Genomic DNA, 16466 nt, shown 5'->3' with positions numbered 1-16466 from the left:
CCCCTGAATCGAACTGGCAGATAGATTCAAACCGGCAGGTAGATTCAGGGCCAATCAGAGCAGACTGGGCTTTTTGGAAGGCGGGGCTTAGGGGACAGACTCTAAAACAGAGCGTTTTTAGACAGAGGCTGAAAAGATGAGATTCAGCGATGGTACTGTGAGAAATATAAAGTTTTTTTGGACACTACACCATGAAAACAGTTTCTAGTAGAAACACAAATGACTATTTTGAACCTAAAAATGATTATAATATGTGACCTTTGATACTGTGTTTTTTTCTTACTCAACTTGTTATTTCTTTGTCTGTACATTGAGGCTAAGAAAACTGTGCTCTGTGTACTCTCTGTCTGGGTCATTAGCCCTTCCTGCTTTCATCTCTTAGTGTGGCATTTACAGGGTCAATTTGTATTTGTCTAGTTGACCAAAAAGCTAACACTCACTTTCACCCCTCTCCCATTCATTGTCTCCCCTCGCTACGTGTCTGCATGTCCTATTTCCAGTCTGGCTCAAAGGCCTGTCTGTCTGTGTGTTGCGACAGTAATTATAGAGGTCATCTGGGAGATGGCAAAGACTCCTACTTTGAGCTCCTTTGAAGCCATATTTATTATGATATCAGCGGGAGATGCTTCACTGACAGTGTGGACGCAGAGCCAGCTGCTTACAAAGAACTGTCTGTGTGTATAATGCTTTCCCAATGAGGACATCATCACCAAAGATCCAGAGAGGGGGGAATAATACGTCAAGGGACTGTGTGCTGGATGGAGCGATATTACTACCATCCTAACTGTGACTAAAAACCTGTTTCAGTTGCTATAATAGCTAATGTGTTATCAAAACAGTCGGTTATTGGACGTTAGTTTGTGTCTACCTGGTGACTAAGACCCCAGTATTCACTCTCCTTTCATCTCTAGTCTGGTTTCCACTAACTAGTGGGAAAGCTAACATACTCTGAACGTTTGTGTGTGAATGTGTACAAAACAATGTAAAGCGCTTTGGGTCTGTGAAAAACCAGGGGAAAGCGCTTTATAAGTGGAGTCATTTTACCATTTAGTTGTTGGGTTGTCTCCACATGGTTTCCTCATCATAAGATGTTTTGGATGAAAGCATCAGTCAAACGAAAACAATGTAATGTACAGTAACATTGCATTCTTGCTCAACTTTCAGTATCAACTTACATGAATATTCTTGTTCTCTCTCTCTCTCTCTCTCTCTCTCTCTCTCTCTCTCTCTCTCTCTCTCTCTCTCTCTCTCTCTCTCTCTCTCTCTCTCTCTCTCTCTCTCTCTCTCATGTGATCTCAGGTCACTTCAACCGCATCCGATCCGGAGCTTGGCTTCACCATTGTGTCTTGCTCAATCTCGCCCAACTCCGACCCCAGCACGGCCTCAGACTACACCCTGATCGAGACGGTCTGCCCCAAGGACGACTCGGTCAAGTACTATCCCCAGAGGGAGCAGAGGGAGAAGAAGAGCTTCAGCTTCAACTTCAACTCAAAGTTCAACATGTCCCTGCTCTTCCTGCACTGTGAGATGTGTCTGTGCGCCAAAGGACCTCACAGCAACCAAAAACTACCACCGGTATGCAGCATTCTCTCTTTCCAAAATTACCTTTTTCATTCTTTTTGCATGTTTAATGATTTTTCCTGTGCAATTTTAAAGTCGTTTTTTCTTTCTTTCCAAATGTATGTAGTATTAGCAGTGATTGTTTTGAGAAGATTTGAAGTGGATGTAGTATTGCCCACATCTTCACTCATTGAGACGGCAGCCATTCAGTATTAGGTCTGGAAACATGAATGGATGTATAGTTTTGCCAAGCATCCAGCTGTGTAACAAAATAAGCGTCCATCTTAGCCGTCATTTGTTACTTACTCTTACTATGTTATCTGTCCCAACTCAACTTCCCTCCACTTTTTCAACCTTTACACATAAGAAAAACGTAATGATAAAGTAGTGGCCTGAGGCTGACACGTGAAGCTAATTGTTATATTCTGATAACGATCGGGGTCATGTTATAGGGCTTGCAAGTTTATTACTTTGGGGTTGAGAAATGTGAATGTCATCCTTTGCATTTTGCAAAACTTTTTTTAAAATTTTTTTCTTCTATTGCAGTGCATACTGTACATGCCTTTCACAGAGTTGCATGTTTCACTTTTGTACGATTTCTTCACTTCAACTCCCTTTTCATTTCTCAAACTCTTCCCCCACACACACAGTGCATAAAGCCCAGCGAGACCTGCGACTCTCTGACTCTGGAAAGTATCCTGGCTATGATGATGAACTCCAAGACCTCCACCAAACCACTGGTGGTGGTGGATGAATCTGATCCCATACAAGGTCAGTAAAGAGGAAATGAAAACAGTTTACATGATCCAGTTACGCCACTTACTCAACCTAAACTAGATGCATGGTCTCAAACTCCCATCCATCGTTCACGGTCTATCAGCCCCACGCATTATGTATTAAGCTCTTTCTGTGGGTGATGGAGAGTAGAGCTTAGATCAGACCCAAGAAATCCAACCCCACTCTACCCGAAGCCCGAACACGCTCGGCCCAAACCAAGCCTGTTCCATGAACTGCATTTTAGGTCCCAAGCCTGATTATAACCCGACATTTTAATAAGGTGACTTATTAACCTTATAATTAAGGTTTTAAACTTTAATCAAATGTTTGAATGTCACACATCTGATGAGAATGTGATCTTAATGAACGCAACATAGAGGCATGTATGACAAACCAACATGTTTATTGATCCCAAAAAAACATGGAATAAACACTTTTAAAAACGAATCCAATCTAGAACAACACATGGACCAGAATGATGTGGTTTAGAATAGAAAAATCTAATCAATTATATTCAAAACTAATACATTAGACTTAGTTGTGCAAACGCTCAGGTTGCTATAGCCCAAGAACTGGTAAAACATACAATAATTGTGCTTTTAGGCCAGAGAAAAAGCTTGGTTCGGTTGCTTTGAGATGAGACCAAACCACAAAACGCTGCACATCACTTCCCCACATCTGGATATCATTAACTGCGGTGTGTGTGTGTGTGTGTGTGTGTGTGCGTGTGCGCACAGTCGTTTCGTGCGCATCTATATGCCTGTTTACATTGACGCCTGTACACAAAAAGTGCTGGTGTGTACATAGGAGCATGTGGTTGACTCCTCCGGTAAAGGGGAGTGCGTGCTCCAGATGAGGCCCAGATTGGGTCTGGACCGGTCCATGTTTGAGGGAGTGGCGGAAAAAGAGGAGTCATACAGAACCAAGGCCCAGTTGTTTTCACTTAAGACCTTCACTGTGGCCTCCCCCCTTTCCAATAGGGAGGAGTGTGTGTGTGTGTGTGTGTGTGTGTGTGTGTGTGTGTGTGTGTGTGTGTGTGTGTGTGTGTGTGTGTGTGTGTGTGTTTGAGTGTGAGTGTGTTGGTGGGGAGTAGTGGTCCTCTTGTTGGCTTTGGGATTCCAGCCAGAGAAATACAGGCCCCTCGATCATGGCTTGTTCAGTCACTCATCTGTTCACTGGCTGTATTGGGGCACCCTCGGGGGCTGTGTGTGTGATCATAGAGGGGGTGGGGGGGTTTGGTGCTTTAGATTGGAGTGGTTGGGGGGGCCTGATGTAACCACCACCACCACATTTTATTAATTATGACCTAAACTGAGATGGGGTGATATCATGAGTGCCCAATCTCTGGTGGCCTGCCAGGGGTTTTTAGAAACCAGCATCCCCTCTGAGCACTGACATCATCAAGAGACCATTGGTCAGTAATGAGTCAGCTATACTGACTCATGAGTTTAATATAAATCACATCATTTTATTCAGTGTAAGTGAGAGCACGACTGATTTACCAGAATGGCCGTTATTGACCAATTCAGAGTATTGTATGTTGTGGATATATTGGATTGGTATAAGTGAGCTCTAAAGTAACGTGAAACTGCAGTTGAGAAATGACAAAGATATGTTTGCCTGTCCAACAGAATGCACTGGCAAACAACAGCCACTCCGTTTTTCTTTGTTTTTTTAATCCCAAAAGATTGTTAGTTGCAGTCATACACTCGGTACATTATTACGTACACATCTTCTTCAAAATGTAGGGATTCCTATGAAAATGATGTTAATGTTATGCTTCGATAAAATTCGAAAAAAAAAAATAGTTTTTTTAAAAACAATCAGATATGGATATAGGTAGCAGTCAGACTGTAGTGTGAGTGGTCCGAGTTGTACTTTAAATTGCTGAACAGGAGTGGGTGGATTCATTGCATTTTAATGGGATATTGAGTTTGCCGACATATAGATGCAGTCACTTTTTAGGCACAGAAGTTCCAGTGTTGATGTTAACGCGGTTTGCTGAAGATATTGGTGAACAGAGACTCTGAAATGTGCAGTAACGAGTGAGCCAGTGCAGCATGCAGGCAGGAACACACACCGGCCAAACCACTTTGCCAGTCCAGCGGATTTATTTCCATGGAACATATTAAATAAACACGGATATGCAATTAAGTCATTGAAAAAAAAAACTTCATTTCAAAGGCTGTGTTTATAGCACAAAGGCATTTCTTATATTAGGATGGCAAGGGAAACAAGCAGCCTTTTCAGGGGCCACAGTTGTGCACTGGACAGGATCCCGAAGAACTAAACTTAATCTACAAATCAAAGACGGGCCACTTGTGGCCAACTTGGTGCATGGAAAAACACAAGTCCTGCCATCAAAAGTAGATTTACTGCTTCACAACATCAATAAATTCGATCCCCCTTTTTTTATGGATTTGGTCACACTCAATGGTTTTAAAGTATCTTTTATTGAAGAGGATGGCAGTGTAGATTACACTATTACACCAGCACAAGTATCATTAGCTTAGTTTAAGTCTAAAGGAACATAATACAAAACCTATAATGAGAGTGTGGTTTATTTGCATCAATGAATATTATTGTATCTGCTTTGAAAGAAAAGAAAAACTTTTAATATTAGAGTTATGGTATTGAAAATGACTGGACAGTGAAAGTGCAGTGTATGAAGCATATATATATGTTGAATGTGTTGGCCCCTCAGATTGCTTATCTTGGTGATGGACAGGTAGTGTACAGGAGGTGCTGGGGAGCTGATCTCTGGGATAAATATCTGTGCTAATGCATTAACTTCAAAACCAACGGAATGAGTTTTTTTTTCATGCTCCACACGGCCTGCTGTTTTCACTGTTGCCAGATGTCAAGTCGAGTAGCTTACGTTATCATAAGAACCATCGTAAAATTCAAAATGTATCATTCTAAGACTCAAATAAATCCTAGTTCTAACTCCATAAGTGTAGATTTTTTCGCCTCAGTGTATGTGGCCATTAACAAACAGCATGAATCTCCCACACTTCAGATTTTCAGATTACTTTGCTCAGGTTTTCCTGAAGAGAAAGATATGTATGCTACTAATCAATTATTAAAAAAAAAAACCTTTGTAACTAATATTAAACCAGTGTATATCATCAGTTGTATTCAGTGCAAATGGCCGTATTGACTTAAGCTTGTTGTAGCAACAAGCTTTGAAGTGTTGAGTTCAACTGTACTCGGCTTTATAAATAAGAACATCCAGTGTCAAGAGCACTGCACGGCCGTTCAGTGGTCTCAGCGCTCTGTGAGGAGGAGAGGTCAGGGTCTCAAAAAAAAAGAACATTCTTATATTACACAGGCGTGCTCTTTCAGTCCATAGCAAGCACAGCAAACTTACATAAACATATGACGTTCAAAGAGATATCCAAGTCTGGCATCAGCTAAAAGCTGCAAAACATAAGTCATGAGTGAACTGTTGTCCGTAGTCTGTTTCTGTTCAAATGGAAGAGGAGAAAGTCATAACCTGACTCACATCCAGCAGATATTGTTCCCCGGAGACGTCATCTCGGCATCATTTGAAGAGCTACATTAAGTGTTCAGCTTGACAGCCATTGGGCGTTCTTCTTATACGACTCATGTATATTTATTTTTCTCCGCCTAAAAACACAACACAATCTTTTAATTCGTAAACGTTGCAGAACAACTGTCGTTTTTTCTGCTGGTGGGCCTGAAAGTATCAGTGGCCGCTCTCTGCATTCTTAACATAACAAGTCACACGGGACAGATAACACTGGAGCGATAGGATGGGGGGGGCGGGCAGGGGGGCTAAGAGTGGCAGAGGAGACGTCCCTTCTGGAATTAAAATCTGCTGACCTGTCATCAGCTATTATGCGAAATGAAAAACTCAAAAGGTGTCCCATCCAAGAATAGCAGCCATTGTGCCGGAGCCTTGGACACGTACCAGGCTCACCTCTTGAGTTCACCCCGTACACAAGCGCCTTTATATTGTTTGTAGAGTCATCGCTATCGCTAAGGTTCACTCTTGACAGCCTTCCAGATGGCTTAGAATAAACGACCCGAGCAAGAAAAAACACTCAAAGTCACTGGGTTCATCCTTTAGGACAGCATTTCCTCTTCCAGGGTTCTCTATCACATTCCACAGATATGTGCTTATCAACACCGGGCAATATTAGCACTCTGCTGCTCCTCTGGCCTGGGACTGAGACCATGTATTGTAATGTTGATTTAATGATGTAATGTATACTGTGTGCATTAGTTATAATGCTCAGGATATATTATTAGATTAACATTGTTATTATGTTGTTTGTTTTTACAGAGTATCCCATCCCAGAGTCACCTCCAAGCCCACAGGAGCCTTCTGAAGACCGTAAGTGATTTGGACAGACATGAGAGTTGATTTGATTTTCGTCTGAAACTCTTGGCATAAATACGAATGCTTCTTTAAAGGTCACATATTGTGCTGATTTTCAGGTTCAAAATTGCAATTCGGTTTTCCACTTGAGACTGTTTTCATGATGAAGAGTCCAAAATACCCTTTGTATTTCACGTTTTAGAGTCTCTTTAAGCCGTCTCTTCCAAAAAGCCCAGTCTGCTCTGATTGCTATCACAGGTGGAGTTAATGCTAGGTTAGGTTGGTAATGAAGGGGCGTGGCTTCTCCCCTTATGACGTAACATTGGGAGAGAAATCTGACTTTGGTTGTTGAACACACGTTTTTCAGAAAGGTGGAGGTGGAGAAAAAGAGAGAGGGTTGTTTTCTCATACTCATACTTTGGGGTTCTCTAGTCAACCCATATTGAAAAACCATGAAAAAGTGCGTTTTGTATAATAGATGGATGACCTTTAAGATAATCAAGGGGCTAGTGATTTGGTGGAAGTTGAAAATGGAGATACTTCATGATATAAGAAGTGGCATCATGACTAGCGCCATTAGGAACTACATTTTATTTCTGTTATTATTAAAATTAAGTGATTACTTTTTAAAATTAAATTACATTTTATACGTTGAAGTAAGGAAAATTCATTGACACATTTTAGTCATGTTCATATTATTAATAATATCTCATTCATGCACGTGTGAACACGGACTGTGTCTGAACGGCTTCATATATAACATGTGTAAACTGTGTGCTGCTTCTTTTTTTTTCCAGAGACCCTGTACGTGCTGGACACTCCGACCGTGGTGGGCATCGCCTTTGCTGCCTTTGTGATCGGGGCTCTGTTGACCGGAGCGCTGTGGTTTATCTACTCACACACAGGTAGGTCCCTTCTACCTACTGCTCCACGGCCCCTGCTCACCTCTCTGCATTAATGAAAAAGATAAGACGCCAGAGGAATGTCAGAGGCTCTCCAGTGCCAGAAATGTGCCTGCTGGGATTTGCCAAACATCCTGCCGCTGACAGAGGCCAGTTCACAATAACATATTGACTCCTCTACTGTAAATATATCCTGTTGGTCAGCAGCAAAAGCTCTTCTCTTTCCTGCCTTTGAATGCGTGTGTTTTTTTTTTCTTTCTGGATGGGGGCCTTGCGGGCTGGTCAGCAGAATATATTCTCAGTACAATGGGCTTGGAGACGAGTTGGAAATTCCCCCCCTTGTTGGCTTTAGCGGGCTCTCAGGAAAAGACACACAATCTGTCAGTTAGATGCCAAGACCTTCCCCAATCGTCCCAGGCCTGCCGACCCCGCCTGACCCCTGAGAGGAAGTGTTTCTCCCAGCAGCCCTGTGCTTGACTGTGCATAGAGCTGCCCTGTTCTCTGCTGTGCCCGGAGGACTGCTGCTCTGCTGATCAACCGTGGCCATTGACCTGTTGTGCCCCCGAAAGGCAGACGTCAGCTCTCTCATGCACGTCTTTCATTTAAACGGGGTCAGGCAGTTTGAGTTTGTGTTAGAAGTCGCGGGTTTCAGAGAATACGACAATGTGTGCGAGTGTTTAAGTTAACGCTATGGGTTTAGGGTTGGGAAGAAGCTCCCAGTTGAAGGGCGTTGACGTATTGGGCCAGTAAATCATCCTCCCTGATCGTTGTGAATGTAGCAAAGATAAAGACACTTGGAGGAGCTGTGTACATATTGTTTATAGCTCACATATCGTGCTCTTTGTTTTTAAAGTTAAACATTTTAATGTGCGTTTCTACTCTAAACCGTTTTCACGGTGTAGTGTCCAAAGAAAAACTTTATATTTCTCTCAGTGCCATTGGTGAATCTTCTCTTTTCAGCCTCTGTCTGAAACAACCCCTTTTAGAACCTGTTTCTTTTAGGTTTGTAATGAGAGGGCATGACCGATACATCTTTGAACACAGAAACACACTTTTCTGAGAGAAAAAGAGAGAGGGTTTTTTTTCCCTCATACTTTAGGAGTCTCTAGATAAACTGGGGACCAATTATTAATGTTGTAAAAACTGTGAAAAAGTGCATTTTGCATAATAGGAGAATCCATTCATGCTAAGAGCCATCTGTTGTCACTCAGTGTTTACTGAACAGGATTCCATGTAGCAGAAAAGATCAGCTGTCAGATTTAACCGCCCTTATCTTTATGACAATATTGGTATTGGCTTCTCTTTAAAAAGCCACTTCTAAAGCGTTTATGGGTTGCCTAGAGCGACACAGCAACACACGCCCTGTAATTGGCTCATTTTGCAAAAGATAGTCGAGCTTTAAAAGAAAACAGGGAAAGAGAAACAGGTGTAAGGATAGTGGTTTTGGAGGGACTTTCACAACGTAGAGATAAGGAGGCACATGTTCTTGTGGATGTTATTACAAATAGGCCTTAGTCAAGCTTGTCTTGGCTGAAATGACCTTACATGGCAACATTGGCAGTTCTGTGTAAACCCCGAGAATGTAGATCCCCGAAAACAACAACCAAAATATCAGTTCAGAGTTAATTTTAAACTAGTGTAGAGAGTGATGAAACATGAAAACAGATTTGGGTCTATCTATCCCCAAGGGTTTGAGGACAATGATACTGGTCTCTGGAGAGTGAAGGGTTTTCCCTTTTTGAAGGTTACATATACTCCTTGGCATTATATTTGGGTGTTTTTGTACCCACAACAGTCTGTTTCCCTAAAAGGCAATTTGAAGTATAAAAGACATGTAGACATTTTGCTCATTGTCTTGGCACATCCAACAGTTGTGCGTTCTGCCAGGGCTGCAGTAGCGTCTGCCAATGGAGCTATTCTCCACCTCTGCTCGATTGGTGAAATAATATACAAATGAACAATTCGAACCAATTGTGAAAACAGGCTGAATCGCTCACACGAGAAACTATTTCACACTTTATCTACTCTGAAATCCAAACATATGAAAATAATGGTGATCAAACACTGCACAATAGTAAGATCGGCCATCTTGCCAGAACAGATTACACACCAGCTTTTTTTTTCTTTAATGCTACGCTAGCTGCGAGCGTGGTCAGTTGGTTGGTCCTCCAATGTGGTTAAGAATGAAATATCACAAAAAACATTCAATCGATTGCCATACCATGAGGTACAGGCATTCATATAAAAAGTCTGCTGATCTTTTCATTTTTGATCTAGTGCTATCATCTGGTCAAAATTGTATTTCGCCCAATACTTTAGTAGCCTACTTTATTTTATACTTTATGTCCAAATAGCTGCCAAACTACATTCCCATCTGCCCTAGCTGTTCTTAGTGTTAAGTGCTAATTAGCAAATATTTAGCATGTTTAAAGGCTTAACTAAGATCAGGGTAATCATCATTCCTGCTACATATCTGCATGTTAGCTTTCTCACTGTAAGTATGTTAGCATGCAAACAGTAGCATTTAGCTAAAACCGCGGCTGCTGTGCCAAAGTAAGGCCACACTCTCTGAAATGTGCTCTTTAATCTCTCTATCTTGCTGTCTATTTAGGGGTAGTGAATTAACTTATATAGCTTGCACATGTATTAAAAAATGATCTTGTCAAATGCACGACATTCACATATATTGAAATATTTGAGATATTGTCAGCTTAGATTGTTCCAAGAGAAAACATCTGTTGCAGCCACTGCATGTATGAGTGTTCATGCACAGTATGTTTCGGTGACATTAAAGCAGCCCTTTATCTCTCCTATCTCAGAGGGATAATATTGGACTTGGGAATTTATATTTCCTCAGACAGACGAAGTGAATCCAAGTCCCTTTGTGTTGTAGAGCTCTTGGTCCTGTGAGGGAAAGGCTTGGCTCTGGTAAACATTAGCAGAACGCAGAGGCTCCAAAACAGGGATATTGCCTGTGGAAACATGCGTCTGTCATACATGTATATGCACGCACTCCACACACAAATCGTTTGTCAAAGAAAGAGGATTTTAGTGTGTGCTCTCCTTATTTTTTTTCCCTGGGAGGAGTAAAGCTGGGAAGTAAACCTAGAGGCACACAGACAGCAGTAATAATAATTGTACCAGATTGTATACCAGAAATGAAGCACAGACTCTTTGTCATATTTTCAAAGCTGTTCACTTTCTGTCGGAGACGTTTTCTGCATAATCTAAAAGTTTATTTTATTTGTCCCAGTCTTAAGAAGCGTCAGAGCACTAAAAGGAAACGTTTATTTAGACATAGAACAATAAAGCAGTCAGTGGTTTGAGCTGCGGTCAGAATATACTGCTTTGTGTTTGTTCTGCTGTATCTACTAAAGACTAAGGCTAATTGATTCCAGAGAAGTAAAGAAATTAACCTTCCCCACTCTTTCTTCAGTATATCATCTGTCAGAGAGGCAGTGAGCGCTTGGTCCTGGGGTCTCTGAGGTGACCTTATGTGGTCCCTGCTGCTTTGTGAATCTGCGACAGATTAAACCTCAAGATGGTAAAAGTTAAGACGGATGAAGTGCCAAGTGTGTTGTACTGCAAACTAGATTTTGATTTCTTGTGCTGAGCAAGACTGTATTTCTCTAAACAAGGGCAGGGCCTACTCATAAGCAGAAACTTTAATGCACAAAGACATTAAAGTTTCACTTTTTGGAATGAACTCTTCCATTATATTCAATAATTGTTTAAGATGTATATCCAATGTTGTATCTCCCTTTGGTCTAATCCCCTCCTCTCTCTATGTGTAGGTGAGACAGCTAGAACACAGCCGGTCCAGGTGAAGGCCCAGCCTGCCTCAGAGAACAGCAGTGCGGCCCACAGTATGGGCAGCACACAGAGCACTCCCTGCTCCAGCAGCAGCACAGCGTAGCCCAGGAGGCCAGCCAACAGGGGCCAGGGCCCTGCCACAGCACAGGAAGGGCCCCGCGGCTCACTGGGGCCGCTTTTCATCTCCTCCCATTTCAAAGGAACTATTTTGGGACATTCCATAGGAGGGAGAAAAGTATCATTTCAACAACAAAAAAAAAAGAAGAAAACAAATGCCTTTTGTGCCACTTGAAGCGTGCGTAGAGAACTGTACCGTCCTGGTGTAATTGGTCTGTTAATAATAGTGAGACAAAAGCTTGGCAGCTTCACTTCAAATTGAGTATAAAAAAAAAGAAAATACAAGCAACAAGTGTTTATGCCAGGCATTGTTCTTTCTAATCCAAATGCTGCCTTTTTTTTCTAACAACGCAGCCTTTTGTTTTGACCTTAAATGGTGTGAGTTAGGCTGTTTGTAGCAAGCAGGTGCAATCCAACAGCAGGGAAAGCAATCAGGCTCCAGTTATGTCAGTATTAGTAAGTGAGATGTTGATGGCTGGACTGCAACACGTTACTTTATGACACGCAATACCGAAGGTGGCAAAAGGAGCAAAGCAACCACTAGTAAAAAATGCCGACAAAAGTGCAGTATGAACACAAGCGGTCCTCTTAACACGGAGAGAGATAATGTATGAACACAAGCGGTCCTCTTAACACGGAGAGAGATAATGGATTTTAAAAGACAGTGTAGGTCTTGAATGTATACAGAAGAGTAAGTGCCAAACAATGTGAAAGAAAAATGTGAAAGACAAGCTGATAAAACGCCCCATTTCTTTTATATCCATTTCACTCCTTTCCCCATGATGGATTTGTATTGAAAGGATGGTAAAACATATTTTCCCAGTACTTTCTTAACAGTTGTTGTAGTAATGCATTTCAGTAAATGGGGGTCTGAGACTCAATTGCATTGGGGGCATTATAGGTTCCCCATTACTAGTTAATGGAATAGTTTATTTTGGAAAATATGTCTATTTGATTTTTCTTCCAAATGAATGCAGAGAAGATCATTTTCCTCCCATGTCTTTGCGTTGGGTATAGAGCTCCATACAGGAGGAGAATAGCCTAGCTTAGCATGAAGACAGATGAGTTGGCCCAGAGACATCGTTCAAAATATTCTAGGATAAGTTGTAGTACGAAAACTCTAACCCTACAAAAGCAAATGATCATTTTACATTTCTGTTTGAGACAAATGTGTTGACTTGAGCTTCAGAGTTGTCGGTAGGTCAGCTATAGTTTGTGCTGTTAACGCTAAGCTAGATTTATGGCCGTCCACTTGGCTCCGTCCAGAGCTCAAAAAAACACCTATTAACACCTCTGAAGCTCAAATGAACATGTAAGGCCTTGTCTATTAAATCCGTGAACACACAAATTATACATTAAAAAACGACAATTGGGTGTATTAGGTGTAGTTAGCTAAATGTTTCCCTCTGCTTCCAGTCTGTATGCTAAGCTAGGCTAATCACGCCCCTAAGTCAATAATTATATTTCCTAAATTGCAAAACTGTTCTTTTAGGAGCTGTATATTTTTGTGAATATTGTAAATAATCAAAAATGTTATGAGGCAGAGTGTGTGAAAACTCTTTTTTATACTTCTGGCTCAGACAGGGTTTATTAGTGTGAGGTGCAAGTTAATGCCAATTCTCATTTCAAAAGTGTTCAAATGGAAACTACAGTGTTGACAGGTTGGACTTAGGGACATGGATTCAAAATCATGGTTTAGTAAATTTCATGTAGTCTATTTTGGGTGCATTCCTCTACTCTAGGGCTGCTACCTATGACTCAATCGATTATTGATGGATTTGTTGATTAGGCTACTTGTACAGGTAATCTATGTTCAGCCTGTTAAAAAAACATATGACTAATCAATTATTCCAGTAAATGTTTCAGTACAGTCCCGTTCAGTTGACGGAGCCAGATCACTAGTAGATCAGTTACGTTCGAAAGCCAAATGTACAGTGTATGGGCTTTTCTTATGCCAGTTCTTGTATTTTGGCACAGACAGTGTGTTGAATAAGCTGTAGCCGAAGTTCATTCTCATGGACACATATATATATTTGTTTTCCGTAAACTGCAACGCCACGACTTCCCCACCGCCTCAGAATGCTATGAATGTTTGCCGTAGTGCCTTCCTTTAACCAGTGTGTGTCTTAGTCGGACTGTGTGTGGGACTAGCTGGGCCCTTTAAATTCGAAAAGGGAAGTTTCCCTGTTATGTGATTTAAACATAACACACACAAAAAGAATGTATGTTATCTCAAAGCTTTTTCTTTTTCTTTATTATTTCTTATGTAAACATGTATAAAGCTTTCTACAGAGGGAACAGAGTATAAATATATATATTTGTGTATAGAAGTATATTTTGGATTATATTTACCAAGAGAAATTTATTGTTTTCTATTTTGTGTAAGTACTGTGAATCATGGATGTGCTCATAGATAACATATACGTGTGTGGGGAACTTCTATTTTAATGATTTTAAAAATGTGTCATAAAACATTAACTGAGCTATTAATGTGTAAATGCTCTTCCAACAACACGTTTATTTTCTTCTGTACGTGGAACACAACTCCTTGTGTTTTGTTTGAACCTATTTGAAATAATCATACCATTGAAGATACGCAGCAGAAGTTAATATTGAATTATATTTTGAATATAGTACTCATAAACACTTCCGAGTCAATTCAGCACAAGCTCATTGCTTGGTCACGGTGTTGTCATACAACCAAAACCCAGATCACAAACTTGTTTAGGTCCTTCTGTTGTCACAGCAATGAAGTTTATCCCCTTAAAATCAAGAATCAATATGGAACCAAGGCTCTTCCACTGATGGCAGCGGTTACTGTAAACCGTAATAAAAGGGGGAATGTAAAATAAACATGTATTCAGTTAAAATGGAAGGTGGAAAAAATCCAACATTTTTCTTTTCTTTCTGGAAACCTGACTGTTTTTCAATAACACTCGACAAATCCTTTTTTATTCAGTTATACACTTGGTTTTAGAGCAATATTGAACCCTTGTTTGTTTTATAAGGCCGGTTGCCAGGTGTCATGCCATAACCTAAAACCCTCTATTTAGTAAAGTCACTTATTCTGCACGATACATGGCGGTGATGTGTAATGCGCTGTTGCTGTTATAAAGAAGAATTATTGCAAACAACAGCGCTGTATCCCACTGTATTGAGAATACACATAGTAAAGGATCCATGTCTTGTAGAGTGGAAATGTGTTTTGCAGCCTATAATCAGTGAGCATTGTGGGATAAGGGCTTTCTGACATGCCTGTACATCTTGAGGTTTCTCATATGGACTGGCACATTCATAAAGCCTGTGTTATTATCTACTCCTCCACGCCCGCTGTTTATTGGCCAAGGCTCAAGTTATGTTCTGGATCTAATATTCTTATTTGAGATCATTTGGGAGATAGTCTTTCACTCAAACCAACAATACAATACATGAGAGTTCAACATTCCTCCTTGCCTTTTGCCTCAATGCATGTTGGGAAAAAGGCTCCACCCACTTCCCCTCCTCAGGACATGAATGTGTATTAGTAGGTAAATATGATATGCAATCCATGTGAAATACTGATGCTGTATCAGATAAAAGGAACATTTCTATAATAGATGTATTGCGGAAGATACTCACTTTATGACTCGTAGTTAATGCTGAACTGAGATCAGCTATAATCGGAGCACAAATCCATGTATCTAGTTATGATTGTATTTTTTTTTCAACCATTTGACTACCTCATGTTTTTCTATGAATGTGTCATTGTGTGCTACACAGTATGTGCGTGTCGTTGTGTGTGTGTGTGTGTGTGTGTGTCTTTGATTTTCCCGTGCCTGTGCTTGAGCTGGAGAGAAGTTCAAATGCTTATAGATTATACTGCAGATGATTTGGGGCCTTTATGTGGTTTTCTCTTGCCATTTCACATTTATTTTATTAATCTCATAGCAAACAATGAAGAGTTTGAGCTTTCTCCCATGATTCAGTGATTGCCTTTGTTCTGGTGTCCTTGTAAATGTGTTCAACTTTGAAAAGCCGTTAGTGTTTCCTTTGCTTTTTGAAACTTTTTATAGGCTGTAAATACGCATGATACATGTATACCCAATATGTTCAATAAACTTTCATAATGATTTACAAGACTGTTGTTTGATGTCACAGTGGATACACAAAGCGGATATCTCCTGTATGGATTTGGTTAAAGGCCCTTGAAATAAACTCCAAAATAGTCAAATAAAGATCTGATTGAGAATAAATGTTTTAAAATAAAACTTGCTTAAAAGCCAAGCTTTATCCATGGCATTGTTTTTATAGAACGGACGTAATTGGTTCAAAATGCTTATTGTGTGATAAGTACCAGAGCATAGCCCGCCTCATCTAAACCGAATGTCTGTAAAGTTTATCAAACTTAAATGACAATATCTTTTCATTTGGATTGATAGACATGTCTAACTCTTTTCAGATGCTTCACTATCATGCAATTTACTCTACAAATTACATAGTCATATGGATTATGTGGATTTGGGTTTTACAGGGGCTTTAAGCACAATGAGCTGCAATGATGACGTGTTGGTTTTGGCTCTGTGGTGGTCGAGTCATGACTAGTCTCTGGTGAGCTCATAACACATCACAGAACGTGTGTGTGTGTGTGTGTGTGTGTGTGTATGTGTGTGTGTGTGTGTGTGTGGTAGTACCAGTGATTTGAGCGTGGTGTGTAGATCGGAGGCCTTACCTCTCTCTCCCCTCCCCCACCGTTATTAGCTCCATCTTTGCTTTTGATTAGAGCTCCTTGGAGACAGGCAGTGAGCAGCAACGTGCCTCGGAGTGGATTGGAAAAGGCTCTGTGATGAGAGTGCAGTAGAAAGAGAAGGGGCCAATGGTAAAAGCAGCCTCTCCTTATGCCAGCTCAGGGTTTGAGGGTTGGACTCTTCCACATGTCCCAAATCCTTCTGACCTCTTCAAAGCCTCTGTGTTGT

At 40.8% G+C, this 16466-nt stretch overlaps 1 protein-coding gene across 1 annotated transcript in view; it reads left to right on the top strand.

Annotated features, from left to right (window-relative positions):
- The window catches only part of tgfbr3 (transforming growth factor, beta receptor III), a 78981-nt gene extending 63358 nt beyond the window's left edge, over window positions 1-15623 (top strand). The window contains exons 12-16 of the mRNA XM_080032869.1: window positions 1300-1575; window positions 2211-2331; window positions 6647-6697; window positions 7480-7587; window positions 11379-15623. Of these exons, the coding sequence (XP_079888995.1) occupies window positions 1300-1575; window positions 2211-2331; window positions 6647-6697; window positions 7480-7587; window positions 11379-11500 (678 nt within the window). The 3' untranslated portion in view covers window positions 11501-15623. The remainder of the gene's footprint in view (window positions 1-1299; window positions 1576-2210; window positions 2332-6646; window positions 6698-7479; window positions 7588-11378) is intronic.
- The last annotated feature ends 843 nt before the right edge of the window (window positions 15624-16466 follow it).

The sequence above is a fragment of the Ammodytes marinus genome, assembly GCF_949987685.1.
Source record: "Ammodytes marinus genome assembly, chromosome: 8".
NCBI lineage: Eukaryota > Metazoa > Chordata > Actinopteri > Uranoscopiformes > Ammodytidae > Ammodytes > Ammodytes marinus.
This window is presented reverse-complemented; position numbering and strand designations above follow the sequence as displayed.